The sequence below is a fragment of the Pelophylax lessonae genome (assembly GCF_965119305.1).
Source record: "Pelophylax lessonae genome assembly, chromosome: 5".
Taxonomy (NCBI): Eukaryota; Metazoa; Chordata; class Amphibia; order Anura; family Ranidae; genus Pelophylax; species Pelophylax lessonae.
The window spans coordinates 270,281,037-270,305,110 of record NC_138772.1 but is presented as its reverse complement, the minus strand read 5'-3'; the positions used below and the strand labels follow the sequence as shown (position 1 = coordinate 270,305,110).

Genomic DNA, 24,074 nt, shown 5'->3' with positions numbered 1-24,074 from the left:
GATGCCTCCCTTGATGCAGCTCCGTTAACCTGCAGGGCGTCTTAGTTTCTTTCCGGATCCATGGATCTCGTTCATCCAAGACAAATGGGTTCTCGAGTGGTCCGGACTGGTTACAAGATCGAGTTTCGGCCCTTGCCCCCATCAAGGTTCTTCCCCTCCAATTTGCGTCTAAGGATCACCTTTAAGGCCTTTATAGAGCGGTTCAGGACTTGTCACAAAGGGTGATAATTCCTGTTCTGGTCGCTTTCAGGGGTTTTATTCCAATGTCTTCAAGGTCCCCAGGAAGGAAGGGAAGGTTCGGCCTATCCTGCATCTCAAGGCCATGAAACCATTTTGTGCGGGTTCAAAAATTCAGAATGGAATCAATCCGATTAGTTGTGGCTTCCCTCCATCAGGGGGACTTTCTAGCTCCATCGATATCAAGGAGACACTTACCTTTTATATTCCGATCTACATCAGACATCAACGTTTTCTTCGCTTTGCCATAGGCGAAAAGCACTATCAATTCGAGGCGTTACCTTTTGGTCTCGCCTCCGCTCCTCGGGTGTTCACAGAATTGTTGGCCCCAGTGTTAGCCTTACTCAGGCAATGAGGGATTTCGGTTCTGGGATACCTGGACGATCTTCTTCTGAGGTCGGAATCGTCATCGGTCCTGAAGGAGGGCCTGGACATCACAGTGAGAAATCAGGAGTTCGGCTGGATCCTGAATTTTCAAAAGTCAGCTTTGACTCCATCCAAATAAGTTGGACTTTCTGGGTCTGACTCTGGATTCAGCGTTAGCCCGGGTGTTTCTCCCAGAATCAAAACTTTTGAAGTTGCAGCGGGCAATCGCCTCCTGTTATCCAATCGTCAGTGGTCTCTGAGGACCTGCATGCAAGTGCTGGGTTTTATGGTCTCCACCTTCAAGGCAGTTCCCTTCGCTCAGTTCCATACCAGGCTTCTGCAAAAAGAGATTTTAACCAAATGGGACAAGCACCCGAAGTCTCTGGACAAATTGATCCTGTTGAGTTGGGTGGCGAGAGGGTCTCTGCTTTGTTGATTCTGCTCCCCAGCACTTCATCTGGGAAAATCATTCCTCCCATTGTTCTGGACAGTGGTGATTACAGACATCACTCTGTCCAGGAGGTGGGGGGGGGGGTCCTGAGTACAGATTCACCCCAGGTGGTCTGGTCCTCGAAGGAGTCCAGTCTGCCTATCAGCATCCTGGAAATTCGAGCCATCAGACTTTGCCTACTCTGGTGGACGGATCATCTGTGGGGGGGGGGGCTCCGGTGAGGATCCAACTAGACAATGCCACGGCTTTGGCAGCATACATCATTCACCAAGGGGCACCAGAAGCTCCCTAGCGGCCAAAAAAGTGGCCGCTATTCTGCAATGGGCAGAATGTCTTGTTCCGGTGCTATTGGCAGTGCACATTCCAGGGATGGAAGAGTGGCAGGCGGACTACCTCAGTCAGGCTCTGTGTGCGGGAGAATGGTCTCTTTACTCTGAAGTTTTTCATCAGCTGTGCCTTCGGTGGAGGACACCAGATGTGAACTTTTTGGCCTCAATCGGAAGGTCCTGAGGTTTGTTGCGAGGTCTCTGGATCCTCTAGTGAATGCCATGGATGCTCTGATTGCTCTTTGGGGCCAATATCGCCTGATTTTTTACTTTTCCTCCAATACAACTTAAAACGTCTGCGCAGAATTGAGGCGGAAGAGATTCCGGTTATTCTGGTGGCACCAGACTGGCCTCGTCAGTCTTTGTACACGGACCTGGTAAGGTTGGTAGCCGACACCTATTGGCGGCTTCCTCTCAGAAGATCTTCAGTCTCAAGGATCGATCTTACATCCTGCTTTACGATCGCTGGCTTTAACCGCCTGGCTATAGAGAGCCATGTTCTAAAGGATAGGGGTTTGTTGGAGTCTGTGATTCCTACCTTTTTAAGGGCTAGAAAGTCTACCTATCGAAAAATTTACCATCGAGTTTTGAAAGCATATAATTCTTGGTATGAGTCCCAGGGAATTTCTCCCAGATCCTTCTCTGTATCCCGTCTTCTGGAGTTTTTACAAAAAGGTGTTGATCAACGTTTGGCCTTGGGCATCATTAAGGGTCAGCTTTCAGCCTTGGCAGTTTTCTTCCATAGATCGTTGGCTATAAATTTCTTGGTTCGCACGTTCGTGCAGGGAGTTTGTCATTTGACTCCCCCGGTGCGGTCCCTAGTGCCTCCCTGGGACCTCAACCTATTACTATTGGTCCTCCAAAGACCGCCTTTTGAGAATATTCGTGAAATTCCTTTACATAACATGTTGCAGAAAGTGGCCTTCTTGGTGACAATTAATTCTGCACGCAGGGTCTCAGAGTTGGCTGTGTTGTCCTGTGGGTCAACTTATCTGGTGGTTCATCGGGACAAGGTGGTGGCGCTTCTCCCCTGTCAGTCACTCCTTCCTAAGGTCATGTCAGGGTTTCACTTGAATTAGGACATTGTGTTGCCTTCGTTATGGCCTAAGCATCCCAAGGAGGTTGCTTTGCATTCGCTAGACGTGTTTCGGGCCATCAGGGAGTCAATTCGGAAGTCGGATTCCTTGTTCTGACGGAGGGTGCTCGTAAGGGACAGGCTGCGTCTGCTGCGACCATTTCTAAATGGATCAGGCAGATGGTGGTGCAGGCCTATTCCATTAAGGGTCAGGTTCCTCCTTTCCCTGTTAAGGTACATTCTACGAGAACGCTCAGTGCCTCTTGGGCTTTCTGTCATCAGGCGTCAGTGGTTCAGGTTTGCAAAGCGGCCACCTGGGTGTCTGTACACACATTCACTAAGTTTTACAAAGTGGATATTTTTGCATCTGTGGATGCTGCTTTTGGCTGCAAGGTTTTACAGGCTGCGGTGGCAGAGACTTCTGCCTCTTGAGGGTGTGTTTTTTCTGGTATGTGAGCTCCAGTTGTTCCTGGTTGAGCTCCTTGGTTACCTGGTTGGCTATGTTTAGCCTGTTGGGAATTGTTCTTGCTGTGTTTGTTTCCCACTCCTCATGCCGTTACTGCTTTCGGACGTCCCATTAGACTAATGAAGATCCGTCGCTGTGTCCGTCAATGAACGAAAGGGAAAACTGGATTTTTGTCTTACCGTAAAATCCTTTTTCTCTTACGTCCTCCGACAGTCGCCGCCTCCTCTAAGTCATCACTGTTGGGTATTGACTTCCCATCCGCAGGAGTAGCTAGGCATATAGACTTAGTCCAAAGACATTAGCATATACACACCCATGGGGGCTGTCCCATCTGGTCAATACCCCCCCTGCATCACCACTCCCAACTCAGTTTTAATCTGCCTAGCGTCAGGAGTAGTCAGGCTTACCTTGTGCTGGGGCTTCAGTATCAGCCTTCCTAATCTTTTATTTGATTTTCTTTGAAAATGTCAGTTTTTTCTTTTACTTTACTAGCTGTTTATTTTGTCAGCTTCTAGTGTTAGTCTTCTCTTTGGATGAAGATTGATCCTGCGGTGCTGGGATTCGGGCTGACCGCCCTGGTTCTCCAGAGCAAGAAGGTCAGATGGACCCCCAGCCCGCCATCGAGCGTTCAGCTATGGCTCGCCCTGGCATTACAAACGACCCATCCCTGTTCGCTACAGGGATGCAGCCGTGAGGTGGCTACCTCACAGGATAAATCTGCGGTGCTGCAGTGTCATGTCCCTGGCTCACGGCACTCCCTGTCAGGTGAGAACAGCGGTTTTCCGTGCATAGAGGCTTCCCACGCCATCTGGTACAGGTAAGTACTTCTGTGTGGGGCCTCTGTCTGGGGTGGCAGTCTGTGTTGCTGTGTGTCCCCCATGTCTGTGCCTGTGTGACTCCCTGATGCGGTCCCCGCGGGGATCGCTTGTGCAGTTTTCTGTCTGTGTGGGGGTCCCCTTTTCTGTGTCACTTCGGTGCATTGTTGGGGGTGCAGACTTTGTGTGGCGACCGCAGCGGAGTGAACTTGCGCGGTCTGCCATCTTTGATTTGGACAGGCATGGTCAGCCTCTCTGTGGGCGATACTGCATGCTGTTTTGGCGCCATCCGCCGCCATTTTGGTGGGTGTAGAACGATCTGTCCGACCGCATGTTCGGCTGCCATTTTCTTGAAGCCTCCAATGCAATCCTATGGGGCAGCCATTTTCCCGAAGACTGAAAGTCTTTAAGTTCAGCCTACTTCAGCAGCACTTCCTTTCCCATCAGCAGCAGGACATCGGTAGCAACGCTCTGCGAGCTCTGCAGGTTATTGCTCTCAATCTTCCTTTGTGTTATCGCTTCTGGCATAGTTTTCTCTTCTCCTTTTGGGGTCTTTTTGTCACTATAGCGGTAGCGGTGGGCTGCGCACACCACATCGATTTTAAAGGACCAGTACATTTGTATTGCACTGTGGTTTTGTTTCTGATAACTTGGGCAATGGATTCTCAGGAAATCAAGTCTCCTCCAGCTTTAGTGGGGGGCCCCAGTTCTCCTGTGGCCCCGCTGCGACCCGATTTGGCTGCTGTGGTGGCGACTTTGGTGGCTAATATGGAAATGCTGATGGCTGAACATGCTGCGAAAAAGAGGCCCAGATTGTCTCTCTCTTCTGATTCAGATGGAGATATGGCTGCTGCTGCGAGCGTGCCCTTTTCAGGGTCCCGCTCATCCTTGGACCCCCGGGGTCTGAGGGGGAGGCTGAGGTGGAGGGGGTTGATACCTCCTCCCCGGGGTCGCCTGAAGAACGGGCGACCATGGATGAGTTGATTATTTCTGTTAAGGATACCTTACATCTAGAGGATGAGCCCTGTCCTCCGGGCGTTGTGTCCTCATTTGGGACGCACAGGACCCACAAGTCTGCGCAGGTTTTCCCCTGCCCGGCTGAGTTTCATTACACTGTTAATGAGATGTGGCGCACGTTAAAACGTCCATTCCTGGTACCTAGTCGGTTCAAATTGCTTTATCCTTTTGCGCCGGCTACGGAATCACGATGGTGTGTGCCTCCACAGGTAGATCACACTGTGGCCGTGTTGAACAAGGCTACCTTGGTTCCTACTGAGGATACCCCGGTTTTCCGGGATCCCACGGACCGACGGTTGGAGTCTCTAGCCCGCCATTCCTATACGGTGGCGGGTTCGTTGCTCAAACCCGTTTTCCCGTCCGTTCTGGTGGCTCAGGCGGTGGCTGATTGGACTAAGATGCTTAGGAGCAATCTCGTGTCTGATGGTGTTCCGCCTGCCCGGCTGGAAATGGTGGATCAGATCCACCAAGGAGTCATGTACTTGTGTGATGCAGCCTTGAATGAGGCCCCCTTGGTGGCTCGCCTCTCTAGTGTCGCGGTGCTTAACCGGCGACTGATATGGCTGAAGAGCTGGTCGGCCGACCAGTCCTCACGGAAAACAGTTGCTGATTTTCCCTATGCTGGCTCTCGCCTTTTTGGCGAGGCGTTGGACACCCTGGTGAAAGGCGTTACGGGGGCAAGAGCACTATGCTGCCCCAGAACCCGAAGAACAAGTCTTTTCGAGGCAAGCGGGGTTCTGCGCCTAGATCCCATCAGGGGTCCTTTCGTGCCTTTCGAAACCAATTCAAGGGCAAGCCCTTCAAGGCCCAGGGCAACCAGAAGAAGCCCTGGGCGGGTAAGCAGAAGTCCGGCAATGCCGGCTCAGTGGGTCAGTCCTCTGCCTGAAGGGGCGCCCTCACCCATTTCTGGGGTGGGGGGACGTTTGCGCGGTTTCCTCCAACCTTGGCTGCTCCGGATATATCGGACAGGTGGGTTCAGGAAATCATTTGATCGGGGTACAAGATCGAATTCCTTTCCAGGCCGGCGGACAGATTTTTTCCCTCAAAACTCCACTTGTCCCCAGGGCGTCTACAGAACTTGCACCAGGCGGTGCAGGACCTTCTGTCTCAGGGGGTGATTGTCCCGGTGCCTCATCGGGACAGGTTTCGGGGGTTTTATTCAAATCTGTTCACTGTGCCCAGAAAGGAGGGCAAAGTGCGTCCTATTCTGGACCTGAAATCGCTGAACCGCTTCGTGCGTGTTCGGAAGTTCCGTATGGAGTCTTTCCGTTCGGTGGTGGCCTCCCTGAGTCCAGGGGAATTCCTGGCCTCGATAGATCTGAAGGATGCGTATCTACACATCCCCATTTTCGAGGGTCATCAGCGGTACCTTCGGTTTGCTATCGCAGAGGACCACTACCAGTTTGTGGTGTTACCTTTCAGTCTCGCTTCGGCACCCAGGGTTTTTACCAAAGTGCTGGCGCCGGTTCTGGGCCTACTGAGGGCACAGGGCATTGCGGTCTTGGGCTACCTGGACGCTTCAGGAGTTCGGATGGACCATCAACGTTCAAAAATCGGCGTTGTCTCCATCGGTTCGTCTTCCCTATCTGGGAATGATTCTGGACTCTGCTCAGGCAAAGGTGTTCTTGCTGGAGGACAAGCTCCGGACCTTGCAGGACGAGATCAGGTCCCTCATTGACAACCCGTCCTCGCCACTCAGAACCTGTATGAGGTCTCTGGCATTGATGGTGTCAGCCTTCGAGGCGATACCCTTTGCTCAGTTTCACACCCGGGCTCTCCAGACAGAGATCCTGGCCAGGTGGGACAGACTGCCTCAGTCCCTGGATCGGAGTGTCTCCTTGAGTTGTCAGACCAGATTGGCTCTTCTGTGGTGGCTCCAGTCCCCGTCGGTGGCGGAAGGCTAGTCCTTCTGTCCGTTGGTATGGACGGGCTGGGGTGGAGTCCTGGGCAACCTGTCTGCCCAGGGCACTTGGTCGGAGGAGGAGTCCTCCCTCCCGATAAATGTGCTGGAATTGCGAGCGATAAAACTTTGTCTCTTCCAGTGGTCGGACCGTCTCCGGGGCCTACCTGTCCGAGTACAGACGGACAATGCGACCGCGGTGGCTTACATCAACCACCAAGGGGGCACCAGGAGTGCTCGGGCGGCCCGGGAGGTGACCGACATCCTGTCTTGGGCCGAGACTCCTGTCCCGGCGATCTCAGCAGTTCACATTCCGGGTGTGGAAAATTGGCAGGCCGACTATCTGAGCCGCCAGACCCTGGACCAGGGGGAATGGTCCCTACACCTGGAGGTCTTTCAGATGCTGTGTGCGAGGTGGGGATCCCCGGACGTGGATCTGTTCGCATCCCGGCTAAATCAAAAGGTGGAAAGGTTCGTGGCAAGAACGCGTGATCCATTGGCAGACGCCTCCGGATGCATTGGTAGCCCCTTGGCATCAGTATCGTCTGATGTATGCCTTTCCTCCGATTCAGTTACTATCCCGGTTCCTCCGCAGATTGGTCTTGGAACCGCACCCAGTGATTCTGGTGGCTCCGGACTGGCCACGCCGGTCCTGGTACGCCGACATTGTTCACCTGGCAGTGGCACCTTCGTGGCGTCTGCCTCTGCGGGAAGATCTCCTGTCTCAAGGTCCGATCTTCCATCCTGCTTTACAGTCGCTGGCTTTAACGGCCTGGCTGTTGAGACCCAGGTCCTGAGGGACAAGGGTCTCTCCCCTGAGGTTATCACTACTTTAATCAAGGCTAGGAAATCCTCCTCTGGTAAGATCTATTACCGTACCTGGAAAGCTTATTTCGCCTGGTGTGAATCCAGGGGGTTCTCCCCTCATTCTTACTTGGTGTCGAGAGTGTTAGCTTTCCTCCAGTCTGGAGTGGATCAGCGCCTGGCGCTGGCCACGATAAAGGGCCAGGTGTCTGCACTGGCTGTCCTTTTCCAACGCCTTGTGGCGTCTCATTCCTTGATTCGCACCTTCATTCAAGGTGTGCAACATTTGGCTCCTTCCAGGAAGGAGCCTTTACCTCCATGGGACTTGAACTTGGTTCTGTCCGTATTACAGCGTGCTCCCTTTGAAAACATCAGGGAGATATCGTTGCCTCTGCTGTCGAAAAAGGTTGCTTTTCTAGTGGCGACCGCTTCGGCTCGCAGAGTGTCGGAGCTGGCGGCGTTGTCTTGCCGCTCCCCTTATTTGATAATTCACAAGGATAAGGTGGTTTTGCGACCACCCCCATCCTTCCTTCCCAAGGTAAATATAAAAACAAAAAGCAGAGCGCCTCTAAGTGTTATCAGTTTAATTAAACGGGTAATGCAGGTACAGGAAAACTGCTCACATTTAAAACAGTATAAAATAGCTCATCTGTTAGGTGGTCTGCAGGAACACAGGGGTCCACGGCTGGATGTTAGTAGCTCCAAGAGGTGGTGCAGGGGATGGTGAAGGAGGGAGATGTCTGGAGAGCCAAGAGACCAGATAGTAGGATGGTCAGCAGCTTCAGGAAGGTGTTCTATTCCTCAGGGAGACACCTGGTGAGCCGAGACACCGTTAGGTAGGATGGCTGTTGGCTTCAGAAGGGCGCCCTGCTCCTCAGTACATGCTGGCGCCGGATGTACTGAGGAGCAGGACGCCCTTCTGAAGCCAACAGCCATCCTACCTAACGGTGTCTCGGCTCACCAGGTGTCTCCCTGAGGAATAGAACACCTTCCTGAAGCTGCTGACCATCCTACTATCTGGTCTCTTGGCTCTCCAGACATCTCCCTCCTTCACCATCCCCTGCACCACCTCTTGGAGCTACTAACATCCAGCCGTGGACCCCTGTGTTCCTGCAGACCACCTAACAGATGAGCTATTTTATACTGTTTTAAATGTGAGCAGTTTTCCTGTACCTGCATTACCCGTTTAATTAAACTGATAACACTTAGAGGCGCTCTGCTTTTTGTTTTTATTTTCACTTTCAGAGCTGACTTCTCTCTGCAGCTGAGCTGGCCCTGAGTGTAATCTATTTCAGCCATCAACTACACCAGACTAATGACTATACATGAACTGCATACCCCTTGATGCTATATAGGTATGTGTGATGCGCCAACTCTTATCCTGCTTGTTCCTTCCCAAGGTGATCACTGAATTCCACCTTAATGAGGACATTGTCCTGCCTTCGCTTTGTACGAAGCCGAAACATCCGAAGGAGATTACCTTGCATTCCTTGGATGTTGTCAGGGCGATCAGGGTTTACCTGTCGTCTACGGAATCCTTTAGGAAGACGGATTCCCTATTTGTCCTTCCTGAAGGACCTCGGAAGGGCATGGCTGCGTCTGCAGCAACTATTGCCAAATGGATCAGACAGACCATTGAACAGGCTTATGCCTTGAAGGAACGGGTTCCGCCCTTCCCTGTTAAGGCGCACTCTACCAGATCTTTGAGTGCGTCCTGGGCCTATTGGCATCGGGCCTCGGTGGCCCAGGTGTGCAAGGCTGCGACTTGGTCGTCGGTGCACACCTTTTCCAAATTCTACAAAGTAGATGTTCTGGCATCAGCTGATGCTTCCTTTGGCCGCAAAGTTCTCAGTGTGGCAGTGCCATGATGGACCCTGGAATTTTTTCTGGGTCCCTGGCTGTTGGTGTTTGCTTTCCTGGGCTGTTGCTCCTGTTGAGTATTGTATTTTTCTGTTGCCCAGTTGGTTCTCTTACGGTGCATGTAAGATTCCTTTCTCTGATGTGGGTACTGCGTTGCCTTTTCTACGGTTGCGTCTCCCACCCCTCATGTCTATACTGCTTTGGGACATCCCAACAGTGATGACTTAGAGGAGGCGGCGACTGTCGGAGGACGTAAGAGAAAACTGAATTTTTGTAAAATCTTACCTGTAAAATTCCTTTCTCTGAGTCCTCCGACAGTCGCTGTCCCCGCCCCTCTTTTGGGGTTCTTATTACCTACTGCTATGCTACCAAGCTGAGTTGGGAGTGGTGATGCAGGGGGGGGGTATTGACCAGATGGGACAGCCCCCATGGGTGTGTATATGCTAATGTCTTTGTCTTTGGACTAAGTCTACTGTATATGCCTAGCTACTCCTGCGGATGGGAAGTCAATACCCAACAGTGATGACTTAGAGGAGGCGGCGACTGTCGGAGAACTCAGAGAAAGGAATTTTACAGGTAAGATTTTACAAAAATTCTGTTTTTCTGATGTTCATTGACAGGCACAGCACCCACCCCTCTGTGGAGTTGGGTTATGTATTCTTCTGATAATGTTTGTTACAAAACTGAATCCTAAAGCAGAAAGTGGGAGTATACAACCTGGGACTGCCCCATGGGTGTAGTTAAGTCCTGTTAACTTTGTTAACCCTTTTCTGCCTAGTGTCCTACACCTAGGAAGCGCAGCATAACCCATTGGACTAATGAAGATCTGTCACTGTGTCCTTCAATGAACATCAGAGAGAAGGATTTTATGGTAAGACAAAAATCCAGTTTTTATACAATGATGTTCTTTTTGATCATATGATTTCTGGCATCACTCAAAATCCCCATCCTTCCCATTTTTGGCCCACCTGGCACTTTTTGTCTATCCATTAGGGACGGGTGCCTCTCGTCATGATTGGTATGGACAACAGTTAAATGGTTGCAAATATCCGAAGGAAATTTCCTTGCATGCTGTCAGGATCGGTGTCATTACGTGGGTCACCTGCTGGTGGCACTGTTGTTCCTGGAACTGAGGGGCGCAGTTCCAGGGCCCACCAGCGGGTGTCTCCCAGAAGCTGGACTGTACTTTTAATTAAGCTGCACCTGAGGAGGACTGCTTAGGAAATATAAGCCTGCCCTTCACTGAGGCTCAGTGCTTCAGTATTTCCTCTGCTAGCTGTGTCCCTGTCTGAGCCTGATCCTGTAATCTGCATCCTGAAACCTGTATTCTGATCCTGAGTCCTGTTCCCTGTACCCTGCTTCCTGTACCTGGCTCCCTGCTTTCCTTGTCTCCTGTCCCTGTCCTGCTATTGTTTTGTATATAGTTTGTTAGGTTCTAGTGGGGTTTTGCACTGTTATCATTTATATTTTGTTTACTTGTTTATGGTCTGCTGGTGTTGGTATTGGAGTGTGTCATTTTGCTTAATAAACTTATTTACACCTTTATTCATCTGGGTCCTGATTCCTTGGTGCAGCCAACTGATCTGATCACCCTTGCTGGATGCCTGCATGTGGTATCCCTGACACATGCCTTGGATGTGGTCTGGGCAATTAGGGTGAACCTGGCAGCTACGGAGTCTTACAGGAAGTCAGACTCACTATTTTGTGCTCACGGATGGGCCTCGGAAAGGGTTGTCCGCTTCCTCTGTGACCATTTCCAGATGGATCAGACAGATGGTGATTCAGACCTATTCCATTAAGTGTCAAGTTCCTCTTTTCTCTGTTAAGGCGCACTCTACTTGGGCGCTTAGTGTCTCCTGGGCCTTCAGTCATCAGGTGTCAGTGACGCAGGTTTGCAAGGCAGCCACATGGCCGTCGGTGCACACTTTCACAAAGTTTTATAGTGGATGTGGATGTGTTTACATCTGCGAAAACTTCTTTTGGCCACAAGGTTTTGCAGGCTGCTGTTGAGAGGACCCTGATCCTCTTCAGGGGTGTATTGTTTTTCAGGTGAACTCCAGTTGTTTATGGTTAAGCTTTGTTACCTGGTTGGCCTTGGGAATTTTTTTCTGATGTTTTCCCACCCCTCCTGTTTAGCACTGCTTTGGGACTTCCCAATGGTTAAAAAGAATCAAGAGCTGTGTCCGTCAATAAACGAAAGAGAAAATATGATTTTTGACTTACTGTAAAATCCATTTCTCTGATCATTGACAGACACATCACCCACCCCTCTGTGGAGTTGAATTTCTTCTTACATTGCTTGTAACAAAACTGAGTGCCTATAGCTGAGAATGGGTGTACACTATACCCCCTGGGACTGCCCATTGGCGTAGTCAAGCTTTTTCCTGTCTAGTGTCCTACTCCTGAATGGGGCAGTATAACCCAATGGTTAAGACAAATCAGGAGCTGTGTCCATCAATGAACATTCGAGAAATGGATTTTACAGTAAGTAAAATATTCAATTTTTGTTGCTTTGCAGGCTGAAATGGAGACACACATGTTTTTGTTTTATCCAGCTGTAATTAGAACATCCAAATAAAAGATATAACACCAACATGTCAGAAAAAAAAAATCAAAAACAGAATCACTGAGTTGGAAAAAGGATCGCCCCTTTTTGTTTCAGTATTTTTTTGAACCACCTTTTTTTTTACATTTGATGCTGACAGTTTGTGGAATGCAGTCTTCAAGTCATTACACATATTTTAAATGGGGTCTGGGCTCTAACTTGGCCTTCAACCCCTGTGTGGACACTTTTGCTGTGTGCTTTGGGTTGTAGGGGAAACCCCAAAACTTATGGGTTTCAGTAACATTTTGACTGTTGAAGCCAGATTGATAAATATATTTATTTTACAAACATGTAGGTAGAAAGACATGTTTGGAGAGAAATTCAGTCACATTACATTCTGTTGGTTTAAAAACAATTGCTCTCTCTGGCTAAGGACTTGTAATACAATTTCTCTATCGCTCATTGACAGACGTAGTCTTCTTGATTCTCAAGAGCTGGGTTATGTTGTCTCCGCAGGAGTAGGACTAGGCAGAAAGACAAAACGTTCTGGCTCCACCTTAGGGGCAGTCCCTGAGGGTATATCCTCCCTCTCTCTGCTACAGGGAATCAGTTTTTTTCTGTCTAGTCAGGAGTAAGGACCTAAGTTCCTTGCTGGGATCTTTTGGTCCTGGCAAGACTTTTTTCTTTAAGAAAAAGAAATTTTTTAGGTAATTTTCTCCAGTGTTTTTTCCTGTGAGATCTTCAAGCAAAAATGCCGGACTGGGCGACACTTGTGGTCACCCCAGCCGGCCTACGAGCGCGCGCAGACCATGGCATTGCGCTTGGTCGGCCGCGACACATTCAAGTAAGTATGCGGGGCCGGGCGACGGGCTGGATGTTGAGATCCAGTGGTCACCCCGGTTTCTGCCTACGAGCGCGTGCAGACCAGAGCTCCGCGCTGGGTCGGCCGCGACGGAGTCCCAGTGGAGGGACTGACCTTGCGAGTTAAAAGTCTCGCTTGGACGCCAGGAACCAGAGAGTCAAGGCGTCCGGAGTGGTCCACAAACCCCCACCCCGGTGGAGAGGGTATTGTGAAGAGAGGGTGCCTGTCGGTTCGGTATGGTGAGTAAACGTTCCCTTTTTTCCTCGTTATTAGGCAGTATGTATTATGGGCCCCTCCATATATGGTCAGTATATATCTGATACTTACAAGTCCCCCTTGTAATACAGCATGTGTTTGTGGGAAGTGGACTTGGTTTAAGAGCTAACACTCTACCCAGCAGACTGTAACATTACAGCAGACATAGGAGGTATAATCCTACCTTATGTGTAGTGTATCTCCTGTAGATCCAGATATCGCCTCTTAGCAGAGATGCAGGTGGATGTGCTGGGAAAACGATTTCGGCGGTCCGCCGCCATTTTGCCGTAGACCAAATGCATGTATGTCCTCAGGTCACGCCGGCCGCCATGTTTTTGGAGTCTTATGTCTCTTCTATGGGGGCGGCCATGTTTTGTGAGCCCAGCTACCTCGTGGAGAGCTGGGAACGCCGGAAGGCGTACACAGGGGGCGGAGCCACGTCCTTCTACCCGGGAAAAAGCAAACAGCTCCTTCCAGAACTGTGTAAGACTGACGCTGACTGCAGTTGGTTGGAAACTGCAATGCATCGGTTGGTGAGCCTTGGGGGTCCCTCTCTCTCTCTGTGGGATCGAGAAGCAGGTACTCTGAGGGGCGCTATTGCGCTAGGGGGAGACACACAAAAAAAAAAAAAGAAAAAGTTTTTTTTTGTTTTGCTGGCAAAGGTGTCCTGAATTAACATGGACCCTGCCACTCATGTATCTCCTCCGGATCCCCTCGAGGGGTCTGCGGGATCCTCCAGCACCCCATTGACAATTGAATCATTGTCAGCTATTATGGAAACTTTTGTGTCCCGGGTGGAAGTGGCTTGTCAGGGACAGGGCGCAAGAAAGCGACCCCCGCCTAACCCCTTATTATCTGAAACCTCGGATTCAGACTCTGAGCCTATTTCTGCAGTTGCAGGTACCTCATCTGGGATTGGTGTCTCGGGTCCTGTCTCTTCAGACAGTGAGGAGGATGTTTCGGCATCCGCCATAGCCCGAGAGGAAGCGTTGGTAAACGCACTCATTGTATCTGTTCAAGAAACCTTAAGGTTACAGGGTATTCCATCGGAAATAGCTGAAACTTAAATCCCTTTTGGGACTAAAAAACGCATCAAAGTGGCGAAGGTTTTTCCATTGCCCAAATGTTTTGGCAATCCAATCGAAGAAGAATGGCGTCTGCCAAAACGCACTTTTACTATTTCTAAACGCATTGACAGGCGTTATCCGTTTGAGGAAACCCTCATTAAGAAATGGACAGAACCACCTGTGGTGGATTCACCAATTGCTAGATTGAATAAAGCCACGGTTATTCCTTTAGAAGACGCTCCGTCTTTTAAAGATCCAGTGGATCGCAAGATAGAAGCTATGTCTCGCACCATGTTTTCCTTGATTGGATCAGCTTTCAGACCTATAATAGCTATTGGTCTGGTTTGTGGTAACTGAATGGACCAAGTGGTTACGCCGGGACTTAGAAGAGGTCCCTCAGGCGGTATCAGATTTGTTGGAACAAATGATACAGGGGTTACAGTTTGTGTGTGATGCGGCGTTAGACGCCACTCCATTATTGGCGCGAGCATCAGTCTCAGCAGTGGTTCTCAGGCGTACACTGTGGCTAAAAGGTTGGTTAGCCGACCAAGGTTCCAAAAAAGCATTGGCTAATATCCCCTTTTCAGGAGAGCGTCTATTTGGAGCCAACTTTGATGAGATCATTAAGGATCTCACGGGTGGAAAGAGCACCTTTTTACCGCAAAATTTTAAAGGTAGAGGAACTCGTCAAAGACGAGGGCCTTCTTTTTCTGCTCACAAGAGGTTTTTTCGTCCCGCGGGTGAAAAAACTAAGTCCTCCAAAGCTCCTGCAGGAGGCGTCAGGGGTCGTTGGTCGGGCAAGCAAAAGCCCGCCCCCTCCAGACCTGAAGATAAACCATCCAAAGCCTGAAGGTGCGCCCCCACCCATAACTGGGGTGGGGGGACGTCTTCGCCGGTTCCCGGATCCATGGCTTTCCAGAATCCCGGACAAATGGGTTTGCGAAGTCATAAGGTCAGGGTACAAGATCGAGTTTCGATCTCTCCCACCGGCGTGATTCTTCCCTTCCAATATCCGACTATCCTCAGATCGTTTAGAAGATCTGCGGAGAGCAGTCACAGATTTACTACAACAAGGAGTGGTAGTCCACGTTCCTTGGACACTACGGTTTCAAGGGTTTTATTCAAACCTATTTACAATACCCAGGAAAGAGGGCAAAGTGCGTCCAATTCTGCACTTAAGAGCACTCAATTCTTTTGTCAACATAACAGTAGCAGCCTTCCTGCATCCAGGGGATATCCTAGCGTCCATAGACATCAAGGACGCCTATCTTCACATTCCCATTTTCGCAGGACATCAGCGGTTTCTACGCTTTTCCGTAGAAGAGAACCACTATCAGTTTGTGGCGTTACCTTTCGGTCTCGCCACGGCTCCGCGGGTCTTCACAAAGGTGTTGGCCCCAATGTTGGCACTTCTGCGCCAAAGAGGCATATCGATCCTTGGTTACCTAGACGATCTTCTGCTTCATGCAGAGTCTCCTCAGACCTTGCTACAAAACATAGAAATTACTATGATTTCTTTACAGGAATTCGGGTGGCTGGTGAACCAGCAAAAGTCATTTCTGGTTCCCACCCAGAGGCTCGAATATCTGGGTCTAATTCTAGACACAGTCAGGACAAGAGTTTTTCTTCCGGTAGGGAAACTCCGAAAGATTCAATCAGCAGTCCAGTTGTTACTGTCCAACAGCTGGTCTTCCCTTCGGATTGCATGAGGGTTCTGGGGTTGATGGTGGCTTCGTTCGAAGCAGTCCCATTTGCCCAGTCCCATACCCGAATTCTTCAGCAAGAGATTCTTCTCAGATGGAATCGGAATCCGGAATCCCTGGACAATCAGATCCGATTGAGCATACAGACCAGAGAGTCTCTGGTCTGGTGGCTTCGGTCTCCTATGCTCAGCCAGGGAAAGTCATTTCTGCCAATATATTGGACGATAGTGACCACGGATGCCAGTCTATCCGGATGGGGAGGAATTCTCGGTCAGTTATCTGTCCAGGGACTTTGGTCCCCGGAAGAATCCAGGTTACCGATAAATGTATTGGAACTGAGAGCGATCAGACTTTGTCTGATTCACTGGACCGAGCAGCTCCAGGGCAGCCCGGTTCGGATCCAGTCGGACAATGCCACGGCCGTGGCTTATGTCAATCACCAGGGGGGCACCAAGAGTGTCCGAGCGGCCAAAGAAGTGGCTTGCATTCTTCGCTGGGCGGAACGATTTGTTCCAGCAATCTCTGCGGTGTTCATTCCGGGGGTGGAGAATTGGCAGGCAGATTATCTCAGCCGTCAGACTCTGGATCAGGGGGAATGGTCCCTCCATCCAGACGTTTTCCACCAGTTGTGCCTACGGTGGGGCACCCCGGATGTGGATCTGTTGGCATCACGATTCAACAGGAATATTTCAGAGATTCGTGGCTCGCTCCCGCGATCCTCTAGCAGAAACCGCAGACGCACTGATCGCCCCGTGGGGGCAATACCAGCTAATATATGCCTTCCCTCCTCTCGCGTTACTGCCAAGACTTCTTCGCAGGATAGAGGAGGAAGGAATTCCAGTAATTCTGGTAGCTCCGGACTGGCCTCGTCGAGCTTGGTACGCCGACGTGGTCAGACTGGTGGCGGATGTCCCGTGGAGACTTCCTCTCAGGGAGGACCTACTGTCTAAGGGACCGATCTTCCATCCTGCTTTACGATCGCTGGCTTTAACGGCCTGGCTATTGAGACCCAGGTGCTGAAGGACAAAGGTTTGTCAGCTTCAGTTATTCCTACTCTAGTTGAAGCAAGGAAAGCGACTTCCAGAAAGATTTATCATCGCACATGGAAGTCCTACATTGCATGGTGTGAACCGTTGGGGTTCCGTCCTCGGTCTTATTCGATTAGTCGAATATTAGCTTTTCTGCAACAAGGGGTTGAGCAGAAACTGGCCTTGAGTACTATCAAGGGTCAGGTCTCAGCGTTAGCTATCTTCTTTCAGAAGCCTTTGGCTACTCATTCCTTGATGCGGAATTTCATCCAGGGGGTGCGACATCTGGCTCCGCCAGTGCACGCGCCGTTACCCCCCTGGGATCTTAATTTAATGTTGTCGGTTCTTCAGAAACCTCCCTTTGAAGATATTAGGGAGATTCCTCTACCTACGTTGTCCCAGAAGGTGGCCTTCTTGGTGGCTATTACTTCTGCACGCAGGGTGTCAGAACTGGCCGCATTATCTTGTCGTTCACCATATCTGGTGGTTCATAGAGATAAGGTGGTTCTTCGTCCGAATCCATCCTTCCTACCAAAAGTGGTTTCAGAATTTCATCTGAATGAAGAAATTGTGTTACCTTCCCTGTGTCCTAAGCCCAGTCATCCGCGAGAGTTTGCTTTACACTCCTTGGATGTGGTCCGGGCGATCAGGGTATACTTGAAAACGACAGACTCGTTTCGCAAGACGGATTCACTTTTTGTGATCCCAGATGGACCCAAAAAGGGGTTGCCTGCATCTGCCGCGACCATTTCCAGATGGATCAGACAGACGGTAGTACAGGCTTATTCTATTAAGGGTCGGGAACCCCCGTTCCCTGTTAAGGCGCACTCCACTCGGGCACTTAGTGCGTCATGGGCCTTTCGCCATCAGGCGTCAGTGGTCCAGGTGTGCAAGGCGGCTACCTGGTCGTCGGTGCATACCTTTACTAAACATTATAAAGTTGATGTAATGGCATCGTCTGATGCCTCGTTTGGCCGCAAGGTTTTGCAGGCCGCAATTTGAGGAGACCAGTGGTCTACCTCGAGGGTTTTTTCCGTTGGAAAATTTTTCTTTTAGTCTCATTCTTTGTTTATAATGAGCCTTTAAAAATTCTAGTTTGGCACCGGTTGGGCCTTCTAGATTGGATTTGATTTTGTCAATCCCACCCCTCATTTGTGGCACTGCTTCTGGATGTCCCAGCTCTTGAGAATCAAGAAGACTACGTCTGTCAATGAGCGATAGAGAAAAATGGATTTTTGTAAGATCTTACCGTAAAATCCTTTTCTCTTAAGCTCATTGACAGACGTAGTACCCGCCCCTCTATCATTGAGTTGGGTTGGGTTAAATTCTCTGTACTGCTTTAAAACAGAACTGATTCCCTGTAGCAGAGAGAGGGAGGATATACCCTCAGGGACTGCCCCTAAGGTGGAGCCAGAACGTTTTGTCTTTCTGCCTAGTCCTACTCCTGCGGAGACAACATAACCCAGCTCTTGAGAATCAAGAAGACTACGTCTGTCAATGAGCTTAAGAGAAAAGGATTTTACGGTAAGATCTTACAAAAATCCATTTTTATTGGTTTTACAAAGGGTGGAACCTATCTAAAGTTTCTTTGAAGTCACATCTTGATTGAAATGCGGAATAGTTATTTACATAGACTTGTCACTTCCAGTAGTTGTTTAGCTGAACAGGTCTTCAAAAGCCTAGATAATAATCTATATAGCCGTAGGTGTAAATGGCTTTTGAACACAACAGCTGTTATACAATATGACTTCTAACATATACATGCAATATATCTGCTTAATCATAAAAACATGTTTGATAATCATAAATGAATGTTTGATAAATAAAATGGCTGTTCCCTTTTCCCCTTCAGGGTCATTGTCATGTTGGAATGTAAACCACATTCCCATTGACAACTTTATTATAGAGGGCAGCAAATTTTCCTCAAGAATTAGACAGTATTATGACCCGTCCATTATTCCTTCTTTCCTGACAAGTACTCCTGTCACTGCTACAGAGAAACATAACAGGATAATACCACCTCCATGCTTTACTATAGGAATTGTGTTTTTTGGATGGTGAGCTGTATTGGATTTCCGCCAGACATATTGTTTGGTGTTGAGGCCAAATTAGTTACATTTTAGTCTCATCTGACCATAACACCTTTTTCCATGTGACCTCAGAATCTTCAAGGTGCGTTTTGGCAAAGCTCATTTGTGACTGCATGTGACCTTTCTTGAGGAGTGTCTTTTTTTTTTTTCTTGCAACCCTCCCATACAAGCCACATTTGTGGAGAATTTGTGATATTGTTGTCCTTATGCACACAATGACCACGCTTTGTAATATATTCCTGCAACTGCTTCAGAGTTGCTGTAACCCTGTTGGTAGCCTCTCCGACCAGTTTCCTCCTGGCTCATTCAACCAGTTTGGAGAGATGTCCTGATCCAGGGAGGGACTGTGTTGTACCTAGTTACACAGGTTTAAAAAAAGACACGTGTCCATCTAGTTTAACCAATAATAAAAAAAAAAATCATACAATCCTATACCCACAGTTGATCCAGAGGAAGGCGAAAAACCCCAGTAAAGCATGATACAATTTGCTACAGCAGGGGAAAAACTCCTTCCTGATCCCCTCCGAGAGGCTTCAGTTTCCCAGGAACTTTACGTATAAATGTTAGTACCCAGTTATATTATGGACATTTAGGAAAGAATCCAAGCCTTTTTTAAAGCAATCTACTGAGATCCCCATTTTTACAGTTCTTACTGTGAAGAAAACTTTCCATATTTTCCTTTAGACGTAAGGAGTGCCCCTTGTCCTCTGTGATGACCTTAACACCAAGTTCACTATATGAACCCCTTATGTATTTGTACATATTGATCATATCCCCCTTAATCTCCTCTTCTCAAGAGCGAAAAAATTCAGTTCAAATTTTTCCTCCTAGCTGAGCTCCTCCATGCCTCTTATCAGTTTGGTTGCCCTTCTCTGCACTTTCTCCAGTTCCCCGATTTTAACTTTTTTTTTTTTTTTAAAACTGGTGCCCAAAACTTAAATGCATTTTCCGGGTGGTCTTACTAATTTGTGAAGGGGCAGAATGATTTGTCTCTTTGGAGTTCATACCTCTCTTAATACAAGAAAGAACTTTGCTTTCTTTGGAAACTGCAGCTTGGCATTGCATGCTATTAAGCTTATGATCTACCAGAACCCACAGATCCTTCTCCGCTTGGCATTGCATGCTGTTAGGCTTATGATCTAACAGAACCCCCAGATCTTTCTCTGCTATGGATTCTCCCAGTTGTACTCCCCCCTTAGTATGTATGATGTATACAAATAACTTTACATTTACCAACATTAACTACCTCAATACTGGGCACTTAAACCCCCTTCCTTCCCAGACCAATTTTCATCTTTTAGCGCTGTTGCATTTTGAATGACAATTGCGCGGTCATGCAACATTGTACCTAAACCAAATTTGTGTCATTTTTTCCCCACAAATAGAGCTTTCTTTTGGTGGTATTTGATCACTGCCAGGTTTTTTCTTTTTTGGTGCACAAATAAAAAAAGACAGAAAAGTTTGAGAAAAAAAAAGTTTTTTTGTTTAGGTTATAACATTTTGTGAATAAGATACGTTTTTTCCTGCACTGATGAGCACTGATGACGCCGCACTGACAGGCACTGATGAGGAGACACTGATTGGGTGGCACTGATGGGGTGGCACTGATATGCAGCACTGATGGGCACTGATAGGTAGCACTGATATGCAGCACTGATGGGGACTGATATGTGGCACTGATAGATAGCACTGATATGCAGCATTGGTGGGCACTGATAGGCAGCGCTGATGGGCACTGATAGGCAGCACTGATGGGCACTGATCGGCGGCACTGATGGGCACTGATAGGTGGCACTGATGGGGGGCACTGATGGGGGGCACTGATAGGCAGCACTAGTGGGCAATAATGGGCACTGGTGGGCGGCACTGGTGGATGGCAATAATGGGCACTGGTGGGCAGCACTGATATATGGCATTGGTGGGCAGCACTGATAGGAGGGCACCACTGGCAGGCTGCCATCCCTGGTGGGCATCCCTGGTGGTCATGGGTGGGCATCCCTGGTGGCTCTAGTGGCACCCCACCCCCCCCAGGGCTGCACTGGTAATCAATGTTCTGATTACCAGCACAGACCCCCCCTGTGATCAGTGAGTACTTAGAAATACTCACTGATCACCCCAGCTCCAGTATCGATCCTCTTCTTCTCCTCCCTGACAGGATCTGTCAGGGAGGAGAAGAGATCGAAGCCGTTACAACGGCTGTATTTACATTGCATGATGGCTGTGATTGGACACAGCCATCATGTGATCAGGAGGGCCAATCACAGGGCCCTCCTGACGCATCTTGTTGCGCTGTGTCCGAGGGACACAGGCACATCGAGATCGCGCCTCTGCGCGTGCACGCGGCGGCGCGATCTCGCTCCTTCTGAAGGACGTTCCGGAACGTCCATTCAGAAGGACGAGACTCCCACCCGGCCGTATATGTACAATGGCCGGATGGGAGGTGGTTAAACCTCATTTGCCACATAGTTGCCTCATTAAACAGTGCATTGAGGTTGGCTTGTAAGTTGGAGACATCCTGTAAGTAAGTTATTCCACTGCATAGCTTAGTGTCATCTGCAAACAGTGAAATGGTACTTTTAATCCCAGGCCCTTTATTATTTAAAAAGTACCAGTCCCAACACTGAACCTTGGGGTACACCACTGATAACCTTAGACCATTCAGAGTAACAATCATTAATCACTACTCTCTGAATTATATCTTTTAACCAGTTTTCTATCCATTTACAAACTGATCTTTCCAAGCCTGTAGACTTTACCTTACACATTAGCCATGTGTGGAGAACCTTGTCAAACGCTTTTGCAAATTCCAAGTATGCTACATCCACAGCTACCTCTTTCCACTGACTTGACCAAATACCTTTCCCTTCCTAATATACTTCACTGTGCTTCTAGGCATTAGGCCTTTGAATTTTTTTTTTTTTTTTTTTTTATCCATCTCCTGACTTGTCTGTCCACAACTTTATCCTGGAGATCCTGGTGACAGTGCCTTGCCACCCATAGGTAATTGTTTGCTTCAGTTGCACTGCTAGTGACTGAAATGCTCCAGGAAAGCTCTTTTCATGCTCTTTTCAGTTAATTAAAATAACCATAGCTGATCACAGTTGAAAGTCAAATGGCTTTGTGTGCCATTGAGAAGGTGATTACCAACACTTAATTAAGTTTACAAGTCATTTTTAGGAGGGGGGTGATCCGTTTTCCAACTCAGTGAATCTGTTTTTGATTTTTTTTTTTTTTTTCCTCACATGTTGGTGTTATATCTTTCACTTGGATGATATAAGTTGCACTGAGTAAATAGAGCTAGATAAAACAGACTGCAAAACAACAAAATGTTATTATTTTAAAGGGGGATGCATTTTCTGTACCCACTGTATTATAGAAGCTAAGGTGAAGACAAGTTTGGTTCTAATGTATCCTTGGTTTAAGCAGCAGACTGTTGACAAATATGAAATTAATATTCATTTTTTTTTTTTTTATTGTAGACAATGTAAAGAAAACCTTCAAGAAACCAGAAGTGTAACAGAGTGATTGTAACATCCTAATTGACATTAAAAGTGTTTTCCTTTTTTGTACTCTTTGTTAAACTCCAGTGTCTTCATGTTTAGGATGGGTATTTTAAAAGTGGAACAATGACCCATCAGTATAACAACTGACAGCAAAAGAGAGTACACTATAGATGGACATGCTTAACGAAGGAGCCTATGTTTGCACTGAAGTAACTTGCCACGTGACTATTGCTTTAAACACGGCTCACGGTTAATTTTATTGTGTTTATGCACACATATTAACTGACAGGAGCTTTCACATTGTAGCAATACTCATTACGCTGTGTGAATTGAAGAAAAATGTATATATTAGGAAAAATTTTCTGATATTGTGTGTTTTTTTAAAAAAGAAAATAAGTGGCCAACTTTATAGCACTTTAAGGATATTTACATGCAAGTTCATAAAATATTTTACGCGCTGTAACTGTTATGATATACAGTGCCTTGCAAAAGTTTTCATATTCTTAACCAAGTCTCTTTTTACTGAATAATATTTTAAAATGTTTTGTTAAATGTAGAAAACTAGGAAACCGAAATATGCTCTTTATTGAATTCCCACACTAGGCAGAGCCACCTTTTGCAGTAATACTACCTCTGTCTTTTGCAGAAAAAAATGTACTGGTTTGCTTTACAGTACAGAGTGTTCAGAAGTTTTCAGTAGACATACTCTATCTAGGTTTCTCAGATGTTCAAGTTTAGAATGTCTGATTAAGTGATAGAAATACATAGATTAGGAAAAACTGAACAAGCCCTTATCCTACAGCTGCATTGCTTTAGTTATCAGATTGTCTATAATTGTTTGTCACTTAAAATTCTTCTGCACAAAACAAAGAAGAGACTTATATGAGAATCTAGTGTTCAAGCAAAATGTGCACTGGCAAATACAGTGTTCCTGAACCCTGTCTTTTCCTGGTGCCCCTGAGCACAGCACTACCTAAAGTGCCTTTTGCCTGCTTCTTTTAGGGATTATAGAACTACACAAGCAATAATCTTGACATATACAATTGCTGTTGCCTGTTAAGCTAAACACATTAGGAGTAGGAGATTTGCCTACTGCGATTTTCACTGTGCTTGACAAAACAGCCAAGTGCAGGTGTACACCTTTGGAGTACTGTAGGGTTCAGTACAATTTAAGAGCATCAGGTTAGGGGACTGCTGCTGGGTGATGCAAAATACAGGCAAATACTGCTAGAAAACTTGTCATTTTCTTAAAAATAAAAAATTTGTATGTGTGATGTCAGCAATGGGTTAAGCTTAGTTTACAAAGCTTATGTTATTTAATATGATGGTCATTATGTTTATCGACATGACATAACTATCATTATCAACTTCCATTGGCTGTCATTCCTGGAGATGTAACATCCCATATGGAAAATACTTTAATAGCTTAGTAAATTTAATCTTTGTGTGTTTTCCCAGTTTAAGCAACTTAAAAACATTTCTGGTTAATTGCCAACTAATCAGAATGAGCCAACGTTTATGTATATCATTGTAGGACTTTGCAGTTACAGCACCTACCCTTTATCCCAACCGGTTCCTCTAAATCAAATGAAGACACTAAGGAGGGTTTTCTGGTTAATAAAGGTAAGCTACATTGGGAGACTATTTTCCAAACAAATTAGCAAAACAATTAGTTGCAAACCAGGTTGCATCTCCTTCAGCAAA

At 47.7% G+C, this 24,074-nt stretch overlaps 1 protein-coding gene across 2 annotated transcripts in view; it reads left to right on the top strand.

Annotated features, from left to right (window-relative positions):
• TMEM245 (transmembrane protein 245) overlaps positions 1-22,704 on the top strand; it is a 420,809-nt gene extending 398,105 nt beyond the window's left edge. For both annotated transcript variants that reach the window (XM_082259498.1, XM_082259497.1), the window contains one exon: positions 22,347-22,704. In XM_082259498.1, the coding sequence (XP_082115624.1) occupies positions 22,347-22,392 (46 nt within the window). In that variant the 3' untranslated portion in view covers positions 22,393-22,704. The remainder of the gene's footprint in view (positions 1-22,346) is intronic.
• Positions 22,705-24,074: the final 1,370 nt, after the last annotated feature.